Raw genomic sequence first — 15,057 nt, 5'->3', positions numbered from 1 at the left:
CTGCGGTGCCGCTGGCTATCCATCTTTTTACCTTGCACAGCCTCCACGTCTCCGCCATAGCGAGCCATCAATCCCCCCCATCCTGCCCCCTCGCTCACGGCCTTGGCCTTTCCTCCGCCATGGACCGGGCACAGCTACCGCAGAGGCTCCAGCCACACCGTGCGGTAATCACGCCCCGGTGGAAAGCCGCAGGCAGAATCAGCTCGCAAAACGCCCCCCGCCACCGTCCTGAACAACCGCGTAGCATTCCTCGCCGTCACCTACGGCTGCGGCGACGAGGCAGACGAAAGCCTGTGGACAGCCTTCAGGAGGGACTGCGCGGAGTGGAACGACCGTCTTTTTTACAGGGCGCACTGGCCGCTGCTGCGGGAGCTTTGCCATGTCCTTTGCGACCGCGGCGTTTACGTCGGCGGGTTTGACATGAACCCTGCCCTGTCGCTGGCGCGCATCCTCGAGGAAGAGAGCCCTGCCGAATGGCCGCAGGATGAGATGGGTAGGCAGCTGGAACGGAAGAGACACGTGGCGCTGCGTAGCCCTCCCCGGCTGCAGGTATCAAAAGCGACCGCGGCTGCCTCGGAGCCCCGGCACTATTTGTGTTCAAAGGCTGAAATCGCCCCGGCCTTGCGGTCAGAGGCAGCTATTGCTACGGAGAGCCGGCCGCTGTCATCTTTCAAGACTGCAACTACCCCAGCCTTACAGTCAGAGGCAGCTATTGCTACGGAGAGCCGGCCGCTATCATCTTTCAAGACTGCGACTACCCCAGCCTTACAGTCAGAGGCAGCTATTGCTACGGAGAGCCGGCCGCTATCATCTTTCAAGACTGCGACTACCCCAGCCTTGCAGTCAAAGGCAACTATTGCTACAGAGAGCCGGCCGCTATCATCTTTCAAGACTGCGACTACCCCAGCCTTACAGTCAGAGGCAGCTATTGCTACAGAGAGTCAGCAGCTATTATCTTTCAAGGCCGCAACTACCCCGGCCTCACTGCCGGAGGCTAATATTGCCACAGGGCGCTGGCCTCTATTCTCTTCAAAGGCTGCAGCTGCCCCGGCCTTACAGTTAGAGGCAGCTATTGCTACAGAGAGTCGGCCGCTATTATCTTTCAAGACTGCGACTACCCCAGCCTTACAGTCGGAGGCAACTATTGCTACAGAGAGCCGGCCGTTATTCTCTTCAAAGGCCGCAACCACCCCGGCCTTACTGCCGGAGGCTAATGCTGCCACAGAGCGCTGGCCTCTATTCTCTTTGAAGGCTATAACTACCCCAGCCTTACGGTCAGAGGCTGATATGGCCATAGAGAGCCGGCCGCTACTATCTTTGAAGGCCGCAACTACCCCAGCTTTACAGACAGAGGCCGATATTACTTCAGAGCGCCGGCCGCATTCATCTGCAGAAGCCGCAACTATCCCGGCCTTACAGCCAGAGGCTGATATTGCCACAGAGAACCGGCCGCTACTATCTTCAAAGGCCGCAGCTACCCCGGCTTCACAGACAGAGGCCGATATTGCTTCAGAGCGCCGGCCGCCATCATCCTCAGAGGCCTCAACTGCCCCGGATCGCCGGCCGCAACTATCGCCAAAGGCACCAGCAGTGGCAGCAACGGCGGCGGCGGCAGCGGCAGCGGCAGCGGCAGCAGTGGCAGCAACATCAATGGCAGCAACAGCAGCGGTAGCAATAGCAGCAGCAGCGGCGGCGGCGGCGGCAGCAACAGCAGCGGCAGCAGCAGCAGCGGCAGCAACAGCAGTGGCGGCAGCAACAGCAGCGGCAGCAGCTGCAGCGGTAGCAACACTAGCCGCCGTCATCAATAGCCTGGTAAGGCACTCGCGAGCCTAGCCTATACGAAGGGGGTCTCCCAGCATCGCCAGCATGATGCGCGCACTACAGCGAGGTACTTGGCTCGCCTGCCACGTGGCAAATGTCGCGGCCTACATGTGAAGCAGCGGCATCACGGGGCCTGGGAGGCGTCGGCACCGCTGGCCTGCAAGCAGTCGCCGGAAGGAAGCCCATGCTACCACGGGCCTTGCGTGGCCGCGGCATCGCGAGCCTGCGCGGCAGGAGAGGAATCCCCTGGGCAACGGGACCGCAAGCTGTTCTGGCTGAACCGGGGCAACCGGGCGGTTGCTCGGTCGGTTTGCAGGTGTCTTTGCCTAGGGCCCCGAAGCGTTCTTCCTGGTTTCAAACAAGATGATGACGAGGTGTTTTGTCGTCAAAAAGCTTTTCCCCTTGTCTTTGGCAGACGATATAATGTGGTGTTTGTCGGGGGTCAAAAGGATTTTTTTTTCGTGCTTTGTTAACATGACGGGGTGTTTGTCGGGGTCAAAAAGATATTTTCGTGCTTTTTAAAAAAAGATGACGTGGTATTTGTCGGGGCCAAAAAAAAAAAACCCTTTTCGGGGGGGGTTTTTTTTTATTTTTTATTTCTTTTGAATGAATTTATTTATTTATTATTATTTCGGGTCGGCAATGTGTGTGGCAGTGTATGCGGCTTTGGTGTGCGTGAGCAAGCAAGCGGTCGTGGTGTCAACCAGCCGCCACGTCAAACGCTCTTCATCATCTCGACACAACGCTGCCATGTACCAAGCAATCAGTCATCGTTGATTGCCATCCTGTTTTCAAAAGCCTCTCCTTCACCAGCATTTACACATCCGTGCCCTCTTCCTTCATGTACACTGTCTACTTTTTTCGTAAAAAAAAAAAAAAACACACACACACACACCCCTCAAGAGAAAAACTTTCTAAACGCGGCCTTCTCCTTGGCCGCTCGGGCTGCGGCCCTGGCCTTGGCGGCTGCGAGCTCCTTGGCCACCATGCCGTCGCTGGGCGCCAGCTCGTGCGCCCTTTCGAGGTCGTCGAGGGCATTCTCCTCGTCCTTGGACCGGCTGTAGGCCACGCCGCGGCGGTACAGCGCCTTGGCGCGGTCGGCGTCGGACGCGCCGCTGACGCCCAGCGCAGAGGTGGCGTGGCGGATGGCGTCGTCCCACGCCTCGAGCTTGACGCTGAGCAGGGCGGCGTTGTTGCTGAGCGAGAAGCGCAGGGCGTCGAGCGTCTGCTTCGTCGTCGCCGGCTCGTTGTCCAGGTCCGGGTCCTCGTTGAGGTACCGCAGGCCCTTTTCGTACTTTGCCACGGCCACCTGCAGGTTCCCGGCCTTGAAGGCCTTGTTGCCAAAGTCCTTGCAGTCGGTGGCGATGCCGAGGATCGTCTTGGCGTCCAGCTCGGCGTTGCAGTCCTCCGGGTACTCCTCGTGCGGGTCGCCCGTCTCGTCGGGCTGCTTGACGTCGGCCTTGAGCGCCTCCTCCCCCGTGAGCTCGCCGCAATCCGAGATGAGAGCCTCCTTCGAGGGTTTGTCGCCCGCTTCCGTCTTGAGGTTTTCCACCTGGCGGACGACGGATTTGCCGTTGAGGACGTGTCCGAACACGACGTGTTTCCCATCCAGGTGGGGGGTGGGGACTGTCGTGATGAAGAATTGGGAGCCGTTGGTGTCTAGCGAACCGTTTTAGTTTTCTGGTTGGGACATTTGCCCATTGCTGCAAAAGCACCGGGGGAATCCCAGGATGGCTACCGGTACGTACTAGGTCCTGCGTTGGCCATGGACAGCAGGAAAGGTTTCTCGTGCTTGAGAGGGAAAGCCTCGTCCTCAAACTTGCTCCCGTAGATGGACTCGCCGCCAGTGCCATCGCCAGCGGTAAAATCACCACCCTGACGGTTACAGGTTAGTCAACAGACGAACGAGCAGAGCAGTAAGCACACAGCATTTGGCTTCTTTTGGTCCCCAACCTACCTGAATCATGAACTGCTTGATGACGCGGTGAAAGACGGACCCCTTGTAGTGAAGTGTTTTGCCAGATTTCCCAACACCCTTCTCACCAGTACAGAGAGCCCGGAAGTTTTCGACCGTCTTGGGGACCAGGTCTGAGTAAAGCTCCATGGTGACGCGGCCAGCAGGCTTGCCACCGATGGAAATGTCAAAAAAGACGCGGGGCCGGGTTGAGCCTTCAGTCGACATTGTAAATGTGGACGGGACGGGACGTCACTGGTCGTATGGGGCAGCGATCTCAAGACAGCTCTAAACCGGTCTGACGTAGGTTTTAGGAATCGCCCTGAAATAATTCACAAAAAAAAAAAAAAAAAGGAAAGAAAAGTTCAAGGAAGAAAAAAAAAAAGAAAGAAAAGGAAGAGAACAAGACAAAGATACACAAGCACCAAAACAGACAAGAGGCTCAAGAGGTGCAACAGCCAGAACAAACGACAGATCAAACAGGAAATGTGGTTCACTTCACCCTGTGCGCTCATGCATGCGGGGTACTATTCTCTGCATACAACCATTCGCAGACGCGGCTCACTTCTTCGCGCGATGCCCGGCATCGTACCCAGAAATGGAGGAAACAGAAAAGATGCGAGGTGCAGAGTCCACAAAAGAGGGAACAATGACGCAAAGCCTTGTACGGAGCATAGTCGGGGGGGAATTTGGTGACATCTGGCGGGTGAGACATGATGAAGCAAGCTGCATAAAGGCCAAAGGCCAAAAGGCGGCCCAACCAACCGTGTGCGTCAATTCGCAAAAGGAGAGGGGGGGGGGCAAACAAGGGAACGAAAAGAGGCCCAGCACTTACATGATGCAAGGATAGGGGATATGGGACCTGAAGGTGCGATGCCGGTCGACGAGAGGGCAGTTGAGAGTTGGCAGGTCCTGCGCAAAAGGATGATGCGGCTGGGGACTGACGAGCCGTTGTTGGATCCACAAAGAGCTCTCGAGGCGGCGATTCGGGGAGGAGGGGGTTTCTGGGACCCGAGACTTGGACGGAGACTTGGACGGAGACTTGGACTGGCACGGAGGCTCTGAGCAAGCTGATGACAACGGTCGACGGTTCAATGGTTCATTGATCGTGGGAATCGAGGATGGATCGAGGCTGGAGCAGCGTTGCTTTGAATGTGCCGGCCGAGTGGATCACTTGCCAGCGGGTGGTGGAAGTTTCTAGCTTCAAATGGTTCCGTTCCCATCGCGCGCGGCACAGGGCGCCATGGGGCCAGCCGGTTGTTGGTTGGTTCAACGCTGGCTGCACGTGGTTGGCTGGTGCGTGCCGTCACCTCTTCAGCGCGGCGCCTTGGGCATCGCAGGGCAGGACAGGACAGGGCAGGGCAGGGCAGGGCAGGGCAGGGCAGGGCAGGGCAGGGCAGGGCAGGACATGGCATCGCATGGCATCGCATGGCATCACATGGCGTCGCATGGCATCGAGTCGCAAACCGGGTGGCAGCAAGGTTTCAATTGACTCAACAAGCAGCAAAGCTGATGCTGCAACTGCACGGCAAATCCAAAGACGTGGGGCGGGAACTTGCAGCCTTGATTGGAGCTTTTCCATTGATCCCCTCTGGCTCTGCTCAGTTGCCGGCTGTGGGAGGCTCCTCGCCAATCGCAGGCAAAGTTCCCACAATAAAGTACCAGACTTCACCATGAGGTATGTATTGACCTACTCATCTCCAAGCCACTGGTCAGTCATTGACCACTATGGCATCAACGGGCTCCTCCCGAGGAAAGCCTTGGACGCAATGAAGCCAACTTTCACCATTCTGCTTCAAAAGCTCTCCACTACTCATCTATCCTCTACGCTGCCGCCGCCATGGCCCCCCGCTTGCAGCTCGAGCGTAACCTGTTGACCCGTCAGCTGCCGCTCCCTCCCTGGCGAGGGGCAGGACCGTCACCTGGAGTAGGAGACAAGGACAACATACCGGCCCGTCATTCACCAAGGCCACTTCCATCATGGCCTGAAACTTGCCGTCCTTGACACGGTCGGCAGAATACCCTTCCCTCACCTTGTCCACAAAGTAGTGGTAGAGCCGGCTGGCGTCTTCAGGCGATGCAGCACCGTGAAAGTCGGGCTTGGTTCCCTTTTTGGTCCGGGCCAGTAGCGTGAATTGGGAAACTGGGCAATCGGGGGAGGGGAAAGAAAAGAAAGGGAAAGAAAAGAAAAGGTCAGATACATGCCGTCAGGCATCGTTGTTGACGTGCAATGTCTTTCAGGCTCCGAGGCTCACCGCAAAGCACTTCTCCGTTCATGTCCGTAACGCTCCTTTTCCACTATGCCTCGTCAGCTGCACGAACAAACAAAATTCTCCCTGCCAAGCACAACACTTGTCGCCCGAGCACAAAGTTCAAATGTAGGGAGAAGCTCCCTCCGACATACCCTGCCACCGTTGTCGTCGTCCCAGAGCTTCATCTTGAGGACTTTGTTGGCCATCTGTTGGGCCTCCTTCTCCGAGTCTCCTGGTGCCACGGCAGCAAACACCAGCACTCCGCGGCCAATCGACGAGATGACTTCCTTGTCAACCGTCACGGAGGCTGACAGCACCCTTTGGATTATAGCTGCAAAGAGCCGTTGGTCAGTGCGTGGGCCAAAAATCGGCAGCGCGAGGCCACGTACCTTTCATTTTGGCAAACAGCGAACAATGAAGCCGCGAAAGGAAGCCGCGGAAAGGAAGCCGCGGCAATGGAGCTGGAACTGTGAGGAATGTGATGTGCGAGCCAAAGACCCATTGCCATTGGCCATGGGTAGGGAAATCGACAGGAATTCAAAGTTGGAAAGAATGCATATGCGTCTTGAATACTCCGTAGCTGCGACCGGAACATCTGCGTTCATCCACCAGATGGATGAATGGCCACTTCACAGATAAGCGTTTGCAAAGTCAATGTCCTCGGTGGATCCCGGCGCAAGTACCGATAGTTAGCAGCTCTAGACACGACCTGCTGCAATGCGTAAAATAAATCCTTACAATGACTACTACGAATCAGAAATTGACTCGCAGAAACATCCATTCATCCTCTGATCCTGAAACAAGCTCCTACTACCCAGGAATGAACCCGTTCAGTCTTCCGTCAGTCCCGCTTCAGTAACAGAACCAACCCGCAAGTACAGTGGAGCTGCCAACCTTGCCACGCTGGGACGACTTTTCCTGCCAAATCCCCTATCCTGTCACCGTGGTCGAAATTCCAATCTCTCGCCCTCGCACCTTTTGTAAAAAGACAACATCCATCTACAATCTGTATCCCCGTGCATTGGCTGGTCCGAGCCCCGCGGCGAATTCCTCGCACCGTACCTCACCGGCCCTTGATCCCCTCGAGGAGCCCAAACCGCCCGACGCGACGACAAACGCAACCTGAAACCTCGAACCTCTGCCCGAGATTTCGTGGCGACCCGGAACAGACGCGCAACGACCAACGCTCAAATCCAGCCCCGATCCCCGACAGCCCCCTTTGACAAGTCGGAAGTAATAGGAAAGCACTGAACGAAGGAGCTCAAGCGGCCGATACCCCCTTCCCCCCCCGACGAAATGGCCGCGAGGAAACTGCAACAAGAAGTCGACAAATGCTTCAAAAAGGTGGCTGAGGGAGTCGCCGAATTCGAAGCCATTTACGACAAAATCGAGCAATCGAGCAACCCTGCGCAAAAGGAGAAGCTGGAAGACAACCTGAAGCGAGAAATCAAGAAGCTGCAACGGTTGCGCGATCAGATCAAAACATGGGCGGCCAGCAACGACATCAAGGACAAAGCTCCTTTGTTGGAGCACCGCAAGCTGATCGAAACGGTTGGTGACGAAGCCTCTCTCTCTCCACGAGCTCTATATGTAATGAACAAACAGAGCCGCCCCAACGGCGGGGGCAGGAAGAAGGAAGAGGAGCGGGAAAAAAAAAAAAAAAAAAAAAAAAAAAGAAACAGGAAAAGAACACAAGAGGAACACAGACGTACAAAGGGTTACTGACGAGCCGAGTTGTAGCAAATGGAAAAGTTCAAGGCGGTCGAAAAAGCCATGAAGACGAAAGCGTATTCAAAAGAGGGTCTGTCAGCAGCAGCGAAGCTGGATCCCAAGGAACAAGCAAAGGTCGAAGCTGGCGAGTTCTTGAGCAACATGGTCGACGAGCTGGAGCAGCAGATCGAAGCCCTGGAAGCCGAGAGCGAGTCGATACAGGCGACCATGAAGAAGGGCAAGGCTCAGGCTGTCAAGGCGGAACGCATGGCCGAGATTGAGCGGATAATAGAACGGCACAAGTGGCACCAAGGCAAACTGGAGCTGATTCGCAGATCGCTCGAGAACGGCGGCGTCGAGACCGAGCAAGTCAACGAGCTCGAGGAGAATATCCGCTACTACGTCACGGATGGCACGACGGAAGACTACATGGGCGACGAGGACATGTACGACGAGCTTGACCTCGAGGAGGACGAGGGCGTGTTTGGCATGGGTCAGGACAACGAAAAGGGCTCGTCGCAAGACGCGCAGTCTGTGCAAGATGACGCGACGACCGAATCCGAAGCCGCGGCGAAATCGGCAAAGAAGGCGCAGAAAGATGCGGACCCCTCGGGGCGGAAGCCCTCGTCTCTGACCAAATCACCGCTGCCGGCGCTGGCGACCTTGCATGCTCCGCTATCGTCGGTAAACAACGGCAGCGCCAGCAGCGCGGCGGGCATGAGGCCGGCCGCCGCGCCGGCAAGACCTGCAGGGGAAGGCCTCAAGTACGCATCAGCCGCCGCCGCCGCCGCCGCCGCCGCCGCCGCAAGTGACAGAGCAAACGTGGGCATCTCTCCGCTGCCGCCTCCACCGGGGTCATCAAGCGTCGGCATATCACCCCTACCTCCAGCGCAAGCGAGAACGAGCGCCAGCAATTCCCCGGCCATCACTACCGCGCAGCCGGCAAGCAGCTCATCACAAGCCGAATCGAAACCCTCTGCACACTCAACGGAATCCGAAACACCCTTCACCACATCGCGGCAGTCGAAAAAGTCCAAGACGGCAGGAAAACAACCTGTGCCGGCAGAGCCAACAGAACAACACTCGACAGGTAAGGGGGAAAGCCCGCAAAAGTCTCCACCCCTCTTTTCCACACCCTCTCCTTTTTTTTTTTTTTTTTTTTTTTTTTTGCCCTTCCTTTATATGGCTACGGCTAACGGGTTATGGAGGCGCAGGTCAAACAAACGGCGTCGGCAATGGCATCAAGCCGATAGTGGAGGAGCCAGAGGAGGAATCCATCTACCACTTGCCCTCGTCGCTGCACGACCTGATCGACTCCTACGAGGCGTCAAGAAAACGGCCCCTTCACCCTTCTTCGCAGTCCACGTTGCGGATGATGGCGGCCAGCCAACTTGCAGTGCCAGACGTATCGGATGCCGACATTCCCAAAGCATATCGCCCCGAGGTGCCGGTGCCTCAGACTGGGTCTGCTTTCCCCCGCGAGCCACTGCCCCTGCTGGATGATCCACGCCTATATGGAAGGCTGGATCCCGACACGCTCTTCTACGTCTTCTACTACCGGCAAGGCACGTCCCAGCAGTACTACGCTGCCAGGGCGCTGAAAGACCAAAGCTGGCGGTTCCACAAGCAATACCAGACATGGTTCCAGCGACACGAGGAGCCCAAGAACATCACCGAGGAGTTTGAGCAAGGAACGTATCGCTTCTTTGACTACGAAAGCACATGGTACGCACAGCACAGCCCTCCTCGCCCGTGCCATGCTTCGTGACGGCGTACCGTTGGTTGCTGACTTTGCTCCCCCCTCCCCCCCCCCCCTCTCCCCGCCGCAGGATGAATCGAAGAAAAGCAGACTTCAAGTTTGCTTACAAGTTTCTCGAAGACGAGGTATGATTCCGGCAGACGCAAGGCCGTGGTTTTTTTCGGTGGCGGCTGTACTGTTTTGCTGCGTGCTGTTGGGCCCCGGTGTTTCTAGAGAACCATGGCTGTTTGGTGCAGCATGACAAAGGGCTGCACTGGGTTGAAGGGATAATCCCCCCTCTGCTCTTCCGTCAGGTCGATGTCTGGCGCGTGCCAATCTTGATGGTCCACGACCCGAAGACACACACACCACACACGCACGCACGCACACACACACACACACACACACACACATATATATATATATATATTCCTTTTCCCCCCCTGTGATGCGTATGCCGTCTCGGCGCGTGTATATCGTGACATGAGTCGACGGGGGTATATCAAGTCCAATATGAGCAGGGAGGGAGGGGGGGGGGGGGTTTAAGTGTTTTGGTGACATGGGCCGGCTGTAAGCTTCGCGGGCAAAAGTTCAAACCGAGTCAATCGCTTCGGGAACACGGCGAGGACAAATTCCGCAACGCCTAGCCAGATGCTGCTGCGCTGCATCCAGCCCCAGGCCACGCTGACAGGGTGGAAATTGCGCCAAAGCAGCAGAAGCCTCCAGTCGTCGTGATTCGAGCGAGTGTGCCGAGAGGGCAAGCCAGTGAGTGGGTCGAGGCCGGCCTGCTTGCAGATTTATGTAGCGTAGCGGACACTTGCGCCGGTTGGTCGACAGGGTGACGGAGCAAAGGCGCGACGAGCAGCACACACCAGAGTGGAAACTGGCCCAAGCGGCCCAAGCCTCCGACTTGCTGTCAGCCGCCGGGAATCTTGGCAACGGCTCCTGGCTCCTGGCTCCTGGACCTTGGAAGTTGGGAGGACGCGGGGAGGCGAGGATGCGCTGGAGGATGCGCTGGAGGATGCGGCTCTGCCAGGCGCCAAGGCACGTAAAAGTCTGGTTCGGCGGGGCCGATGGCGCTCGGGTCCCCGGCGCGTCATTGGCCCAGGCACCTCGTCGGGCTCACTGGCCCTGTCAGATTATCGGCCGCCCCCTCTCCCCTCTCCCCTCCCCGTCCACACTTCCACACTCCACACTTTTCCACACTTCCACACTCCCCCCTCCCCCGTCGCCCCTCTCCCCTCTCCCCTCCGCCCATCCCCCGCCTCTGCTCCCCACCACCCTTGCCTCTGCTTCTCTCTGCTGCGCTGCCTCGTCAACATTTCTTCACGTCGACACCAGCAGAAGCCTGGACGGAAAGCCGTGGCGCCGCTCCCCGTCCGTCCCCCCCCCCCCCCCCGCCCCCCAGTGCGGCTGACGATGCATCGACGCTAGCGCGCCGACTGATGTAGTCTTATCCACGCTACCAGCAGGCTGTGCGTGCGTGCGTGTGCGAGCCAATGCCGACTCTGGTCTGAAGACCACGCGCTGCCGAGCAGCCTCAGGCGACAAGACAAGAAAAGACAAGACAAGGCAAGTGGGCGTTGGCGGCACCGTGCTGTTTTCTCGAGATACGCACCCTGCGGACGGGAAGCGCTGGGTACCTCGAGGCTTGTCTTGGCTCGATGCGGTTGATGCGCGCATCGTCCCGCGGGTTGCACGCAGGCAGCTATGTAGATGGCGTTGGCGGCCGCGATAAAGGAGAGATCAATGCCCAGGCATCATCCATCATCCGCCACGAACGGGCTTTGTCGTCGCAGCCTTGACAGCTCGCCTCGCCGCATCAGATTGCCGGATCGGTGCTCCATGCCGTGCGTGACGCAACGTCCCCTTTGATCCATCCATCCCCCTTGCTGGGCAGCGAGCGAGCGAGCAATGGAGCAATGGGTCGGTGCAAGGTTGCATTGCATGCATTCTGTGGCCAAGCTCCCTCGGCTACAGCCGCACCCCTCGTTCATGATGAAAGCGTCTGATGTCTGATGTCTGATGTCTGATGTCTGATGTCTGATGCAGGACCAAGCACCCCCCCCCCCTGCAACCGATCAACTACCCAAAACCAACAAAACCAACAGAACCAACTGGCCGGCGAGCTCTGGATTCTGGAATATTGGAACATGAATATCCATCATGGTGGGGGTTGAATCACCACCCCCCCTTGTCCCCTTGCCCCCTTGCCCCTTGGCCACATGCACCCACCCAACTCAACAACAAGTCAAACAAGTCCCACGCCGTCCCGCCATGGTTGTTGGTGCTTGGGAACTCGACGCATGTACCTTTGCTGGGAGCGCTCGACCGAGCTCTACATCGCAGTGACATCACAAAGGGCGGAGCAGCACCTGTACGTCACTCGGCCCCCCAGGGTTTCCAGGGTTTCCAGGGTTTCCAGGGTCCCCAGGATTCCCAACTCGAATCGACAACCTGCCCGTTGGCAACGCACGACGTCCAAACCCTACTCTCCGCCTCCCCCCCTCCCCCTCCTCTCTTCGGAGCGGGAGATCGGGACATTCGTGGTCGCATCCCCCCTCGGTTCAGGGGACTTTGCTGCGATTTCGTTTCCGGCCGTTTCCAAAGACGCAGATGGGCGTCTTGCCCCCTCAATTGGCCCCGGTCGACGAAGGCGGGCTGTCGAAGCCTTGCCCGTCTCCCCGTCGCAGACGTCTGGTTCGTCAGCCCTAAAGGTCAAACCCGTCGAGGGCTAGCCGTCGTCGCTCGTCGGCCGGCTACTTATTGGCCGGCTGCCCGCGCCCCCCCCCCCCCTTGCTCCCCTCGTTCTTCTTGGAGCTGCAGACATGGCTTTTCCTGTTCCAAAGGGGGGGGGGCATGGGGTTGCTGTTTCTGACCAGTAAGCCTCGCTCACCCCCCTCCCCTTTCCAACGGTACAAGGGGTCGTCCCGGCTTTGCTTTTTGCCGTCAATCATGCATGTTCTCTTGGTTCGTCTTGGTTCGTTTGGTAGAGCAGGGCTGGCAACGCGCATCCAACCTGCGTACGGAGTACCTGGGCCCTGTTTCGGCTTGCCTGCTCTCCACGCGGCAGCCTAGAGGTCTGGTGGGTTAAGTTGGCCTGGCCCTGCAACATATTGCCTTGTGCCGTGCCTGCTGGTCATGTACCTGTTTGGCCTTGTCGACGTTGTTGCGCGTGGCATTGCGTCGGTCCCACGCCCCCTTTGACTCACACCTCAGGACGCCGTCAACGAGCTTGATGACGCTTTGCCCTCTGCGGCTTCGATCCATCGTCGTCGCCTGCTGCCCGCTCCGCCGGCTCATGGACCCATGGTGCTGTGCCTCTCTCACCATGTCCCGCCTGAAACACCCGTCAATCCGCCATCACCTACTTGACTTATCTCACGGAGCACCTTGGGTGCAAGCTCTCCCGTCGTCGCTGACTCTGGCTGCCGAGCGTCGCACCCTTCCCGTTTCCTTGAAAACAACTCGAGGCCCCTTGTCAGCCCTACCACCTTGAAACACACCCCCCCCCCCTGCTTTTTTGCTCGGTATAAAATCTCAACTTCCAGGCCCGTTGCCTCGCTTTGTGGTTCTCTTCGTCGGCAAGCTCTTGGGCAGAGTCCTGATCTTTCTCCGGCAATCTGACGTCCCCCCCAACCTCTTTGATCGGTCTTCGGTCTCGGCTCAGTATCTATCTATCCATCTCCACGCAATCGATCAATGGGAAACCACACCGCAGAGACGCACAGTCGAAAACGCCGTCCTCAGTCTAGAGCGGGCCAAGACGCACCGCCCGCCTGGCTCGCTATGGATGCCCACGGGCTCAACGTCCGCTACGTGGACTACTCCTTCAGCTCTGCGTACCTCGCCTTGAGCGACGCATCGTCGCCGTCATCGCGCTCGCACGACCACAACGCAGACTCGCCCTCCCAGTATGATTCCTCGATGCCCGCGTCGCCCACGGCGGGCGGCTTCCACGCCTCGCTCCAGAGCCCGGCCTCGACAGGCAGCCTGCCGAGCCCCAGCTACCGCCAGCTCAGCCCTTCCTCGGCGGCCGCGGCCGGGACGCGCCGCCACCCAAGCTCGGGCTTGGATGCCGACGGCGACGCCTCCTCGCCGCGCGCGTCTCGGCAAGGCCGAAAACCCAGATGCTCATCGTACGTGATCCGCGGCACTCGTCTTCCTTTGCCCCGTCCCTTTGTCCGTCCTTTGCTCTTTTTTTCCTTTTTTTTTTTTTCCTTTTCTCCTTCTCCGGTGTGTTTGTTTCTTTTTGCAGCCGTGACTTTTGTCCTTGACTTTTGTCCTTGACTTTTGTCCATGACTTTTGTCCATGACTTTTGTCCATGACTTTTGTCCATGACTTTTGTTGTCCGGGATATTCGTGGACGTTTGTGGGCATTCGTGGGCATTCGTGGGCATTCGCGGGCATTTGTGGGCATTTGTGGACGTTCGTGGGCATTCGTGGGCATTTCGTAAAACGTTCGTGGACGCTCGTGGTTGACCGCGTGTCCGCAGAGCGCAATCCGGCCGCGACTACCCCGTCTGCTGCCTGTACCCCGGCTGCAACGTCAAGCCGTTCAAGCGGCGGGCCGACCTGGACCGCCACTACAAGCACCGGCACGCGGCGGACTCGCAAAAGGCCTCGTTCAGCTGCGACTACCCGCGGTGCTCGCGCCGCCGGGAGCCCTTCCACCGGCTGGACCACTTCCGCGACCACCTGCGCGAGTACCACAAGGAGGACATTGAGAAGCGCGGCGGGCGCGTCAACGAGGAGTGGCTGGAGGGCCGGCGCGTCTCGTCCTCGTGGTGGAGGTGCTCCAAGTGCCTGAAGCGCATCTACGTCGAGCAAAGCGGCTACGACTGCCCGCACTGCAAGTCGACGTGCCAGGCGAAGCGGAAGGAGGCGCGCCGCCGAAGCTGAAGCCGAAGCCGAAGCCGAGGGCGGCTGCTTTTTCTCTTGTCTTCTCTACTCTTGCCCCTTTCTCTCCTCCTCTCCTCTTTTCTCTTCTCTCCTCTAAAACGCTGGTCTTCTCTTGTCTTTTCCCCTCTCTCTCCTCCTCCTCTCCCCCTTTCTCTTCTCCTCTCTTGTCTTCTCTTGTCTTTTCCCCTTTTCTCTTCTCCCCTCCTCTCCTCTCTTCTCCTCTCCCCTCTTCTCTCTTTTCTTCTCTTCTTCTCCTACTTCTCTTCTCTTTCTTCTCTTTCTTCTCTTCTTCTTCTGCGTGCCGATTCTCGCGTCCGCCCTCTGCAGGCGGCTCATACGCGCTTCTTCTTCCCCGCCAAGACGGGCCGTCGCCGATGCTCCGTGCCGGGCTGCACGGCCCGCTCCGCACAGCCGGCCGTTACGGAGGACCAAAAAAAAAACACCGCAGGGCCTGGAGCCCAGACGACGAGAAACGACAATGACGGACCGGGCGGGGTGGGAAAACCACCGCGACGTCTCACGACCCCTAGACCATGTACGTACTGACGTATCGAGAGAATACTGCGGAAATACGAAATACATGAAATCCGGTGCTCGTGCCGCCTCCTGTGACTGCGTAGTCTCGTTATCAACCAACCAACGTGTCTGTCACCAGGCTCCATATGTCCTGCCGTGGCCG

At 58.2% G+C, this 15,057-nt stretch overlaps 5 protein-coding genes across 5 annotated transcripts; 3 read left to right on the top strand and 2 right to left on the bottom strand.

The window, feature by feature from the left end:
• Positions 1-119: 119 nt before the first annotated feature.
• UV8b_07546 (uncharacterized protein) lies at positions 120-1,808 on the top strand (the record flags this gene model as incomplete). Its single annotated transcript, XM_043145043.1, has 4 exons — positions 120-159; positions 245-626; positions 692-940; positions 1,442-1,808. 4 exons carry the CDS (start codon positions 120-122, stop codon positions 1,806-1,808), a joined length of 1,038 nt encoding a protein of 345 aa, XP_043000978.1.
• A 911-nt stretch (positions 1,809-2,719) lies between these two features.
• UV8b_07545 (uncharacterized protein) lies at positions 2,720-4,003 on the bottom strand (the record flags this gene model as incomplete). The annotated part of the gene is made up of 3 exons (XM_043145042.1): positions 2,720-3,480; positions 3,570-3,696; positions 3,779-4,003. 3 exons carry the CDS (start codon positions 4,001-4,003, stop codon positions 2,720-2,722), a joined length of 1,113 nt encoding a protein of 370 aa, XP_043000977.1.
• A 1,585-nt stretch (positions 4,004-5,588) lies between these two features.
• On the bottom strand, positions 5,589-6,423 carry UV8b_07544 (uncharacterized protein; the record flags this gene model as incomplete). Its single annotated transcript, XM_043145041.1, has 5 exons — positions 5,589-5,645; positions 5,725-5,918; positions 6,031-6,073; positions 6,180-6,358; positions 6,417-6,423. The coding sequence occupies 5 exons, from the start codon at positions 6,421-6,423 to the stop codon at positions 5,589-5,591; spliced, it is 480 nt and encodes a 159-aa protein (XP_043000976.1).
• Positions 6,424-7,323: 900 nt separating this feature from the next.
• UV8b_07543 (uncharacterized protein) lies at positions 7,324-9,627 on the top strand (the record flags this gene model as incomplete). The annotated part of the gene is made up of 4 exons (XM_043145040.1): positions 7,324-7,578; positions 7,768-8,827; positions 8,952-9,462; positions 9,567-9,627. 4 exons carry the CDS (start codon positions 7,324-7,326, stop codon positions 9,625-9,627), a joined length of 1,887 nt encoding a protein of 628 aa, XP_043000975.1.
• A 3,550-nt stretch (positions 9,628-13,177) lies between these two features.
• On the top strand, positions 13,178-14,378 carry UV8b_07542 (uncharacterized protein; the record flags this gene model as incomplete). The annotated part of the gene is made up of 2 exons (XM_043145039.1): positions 13,178-13,614; positions 13,973-14,378. 2 exons carry the CDS (start codon positions 13,178-13,180, stop codon positions 14,376-14,378), a joined length of 843 nt encoding a protein of 280 aa, XP_043000974.1.
• Positions 14,379-15,057: the final 679 nt, after the last annotated feature.

The sequence above is a fragment of the Ustilaginoidea virens genome, chromosome 6 (genome assembly GCF_000687475.1).
Source record: "Ustilaginoidea virens chromosome 6, complete sequence".
Classification (NCBI taxonomy): Eukaryota; Fungi; Ascomycota; class Sordariomycetes; order Hypocreales; family Clavicipitaceae; genus Ustilaginoidea; species Ustilaginoidea virens.
This window is presented reverse-complemented; position numbering and strand designations above follow the sequence as displayed.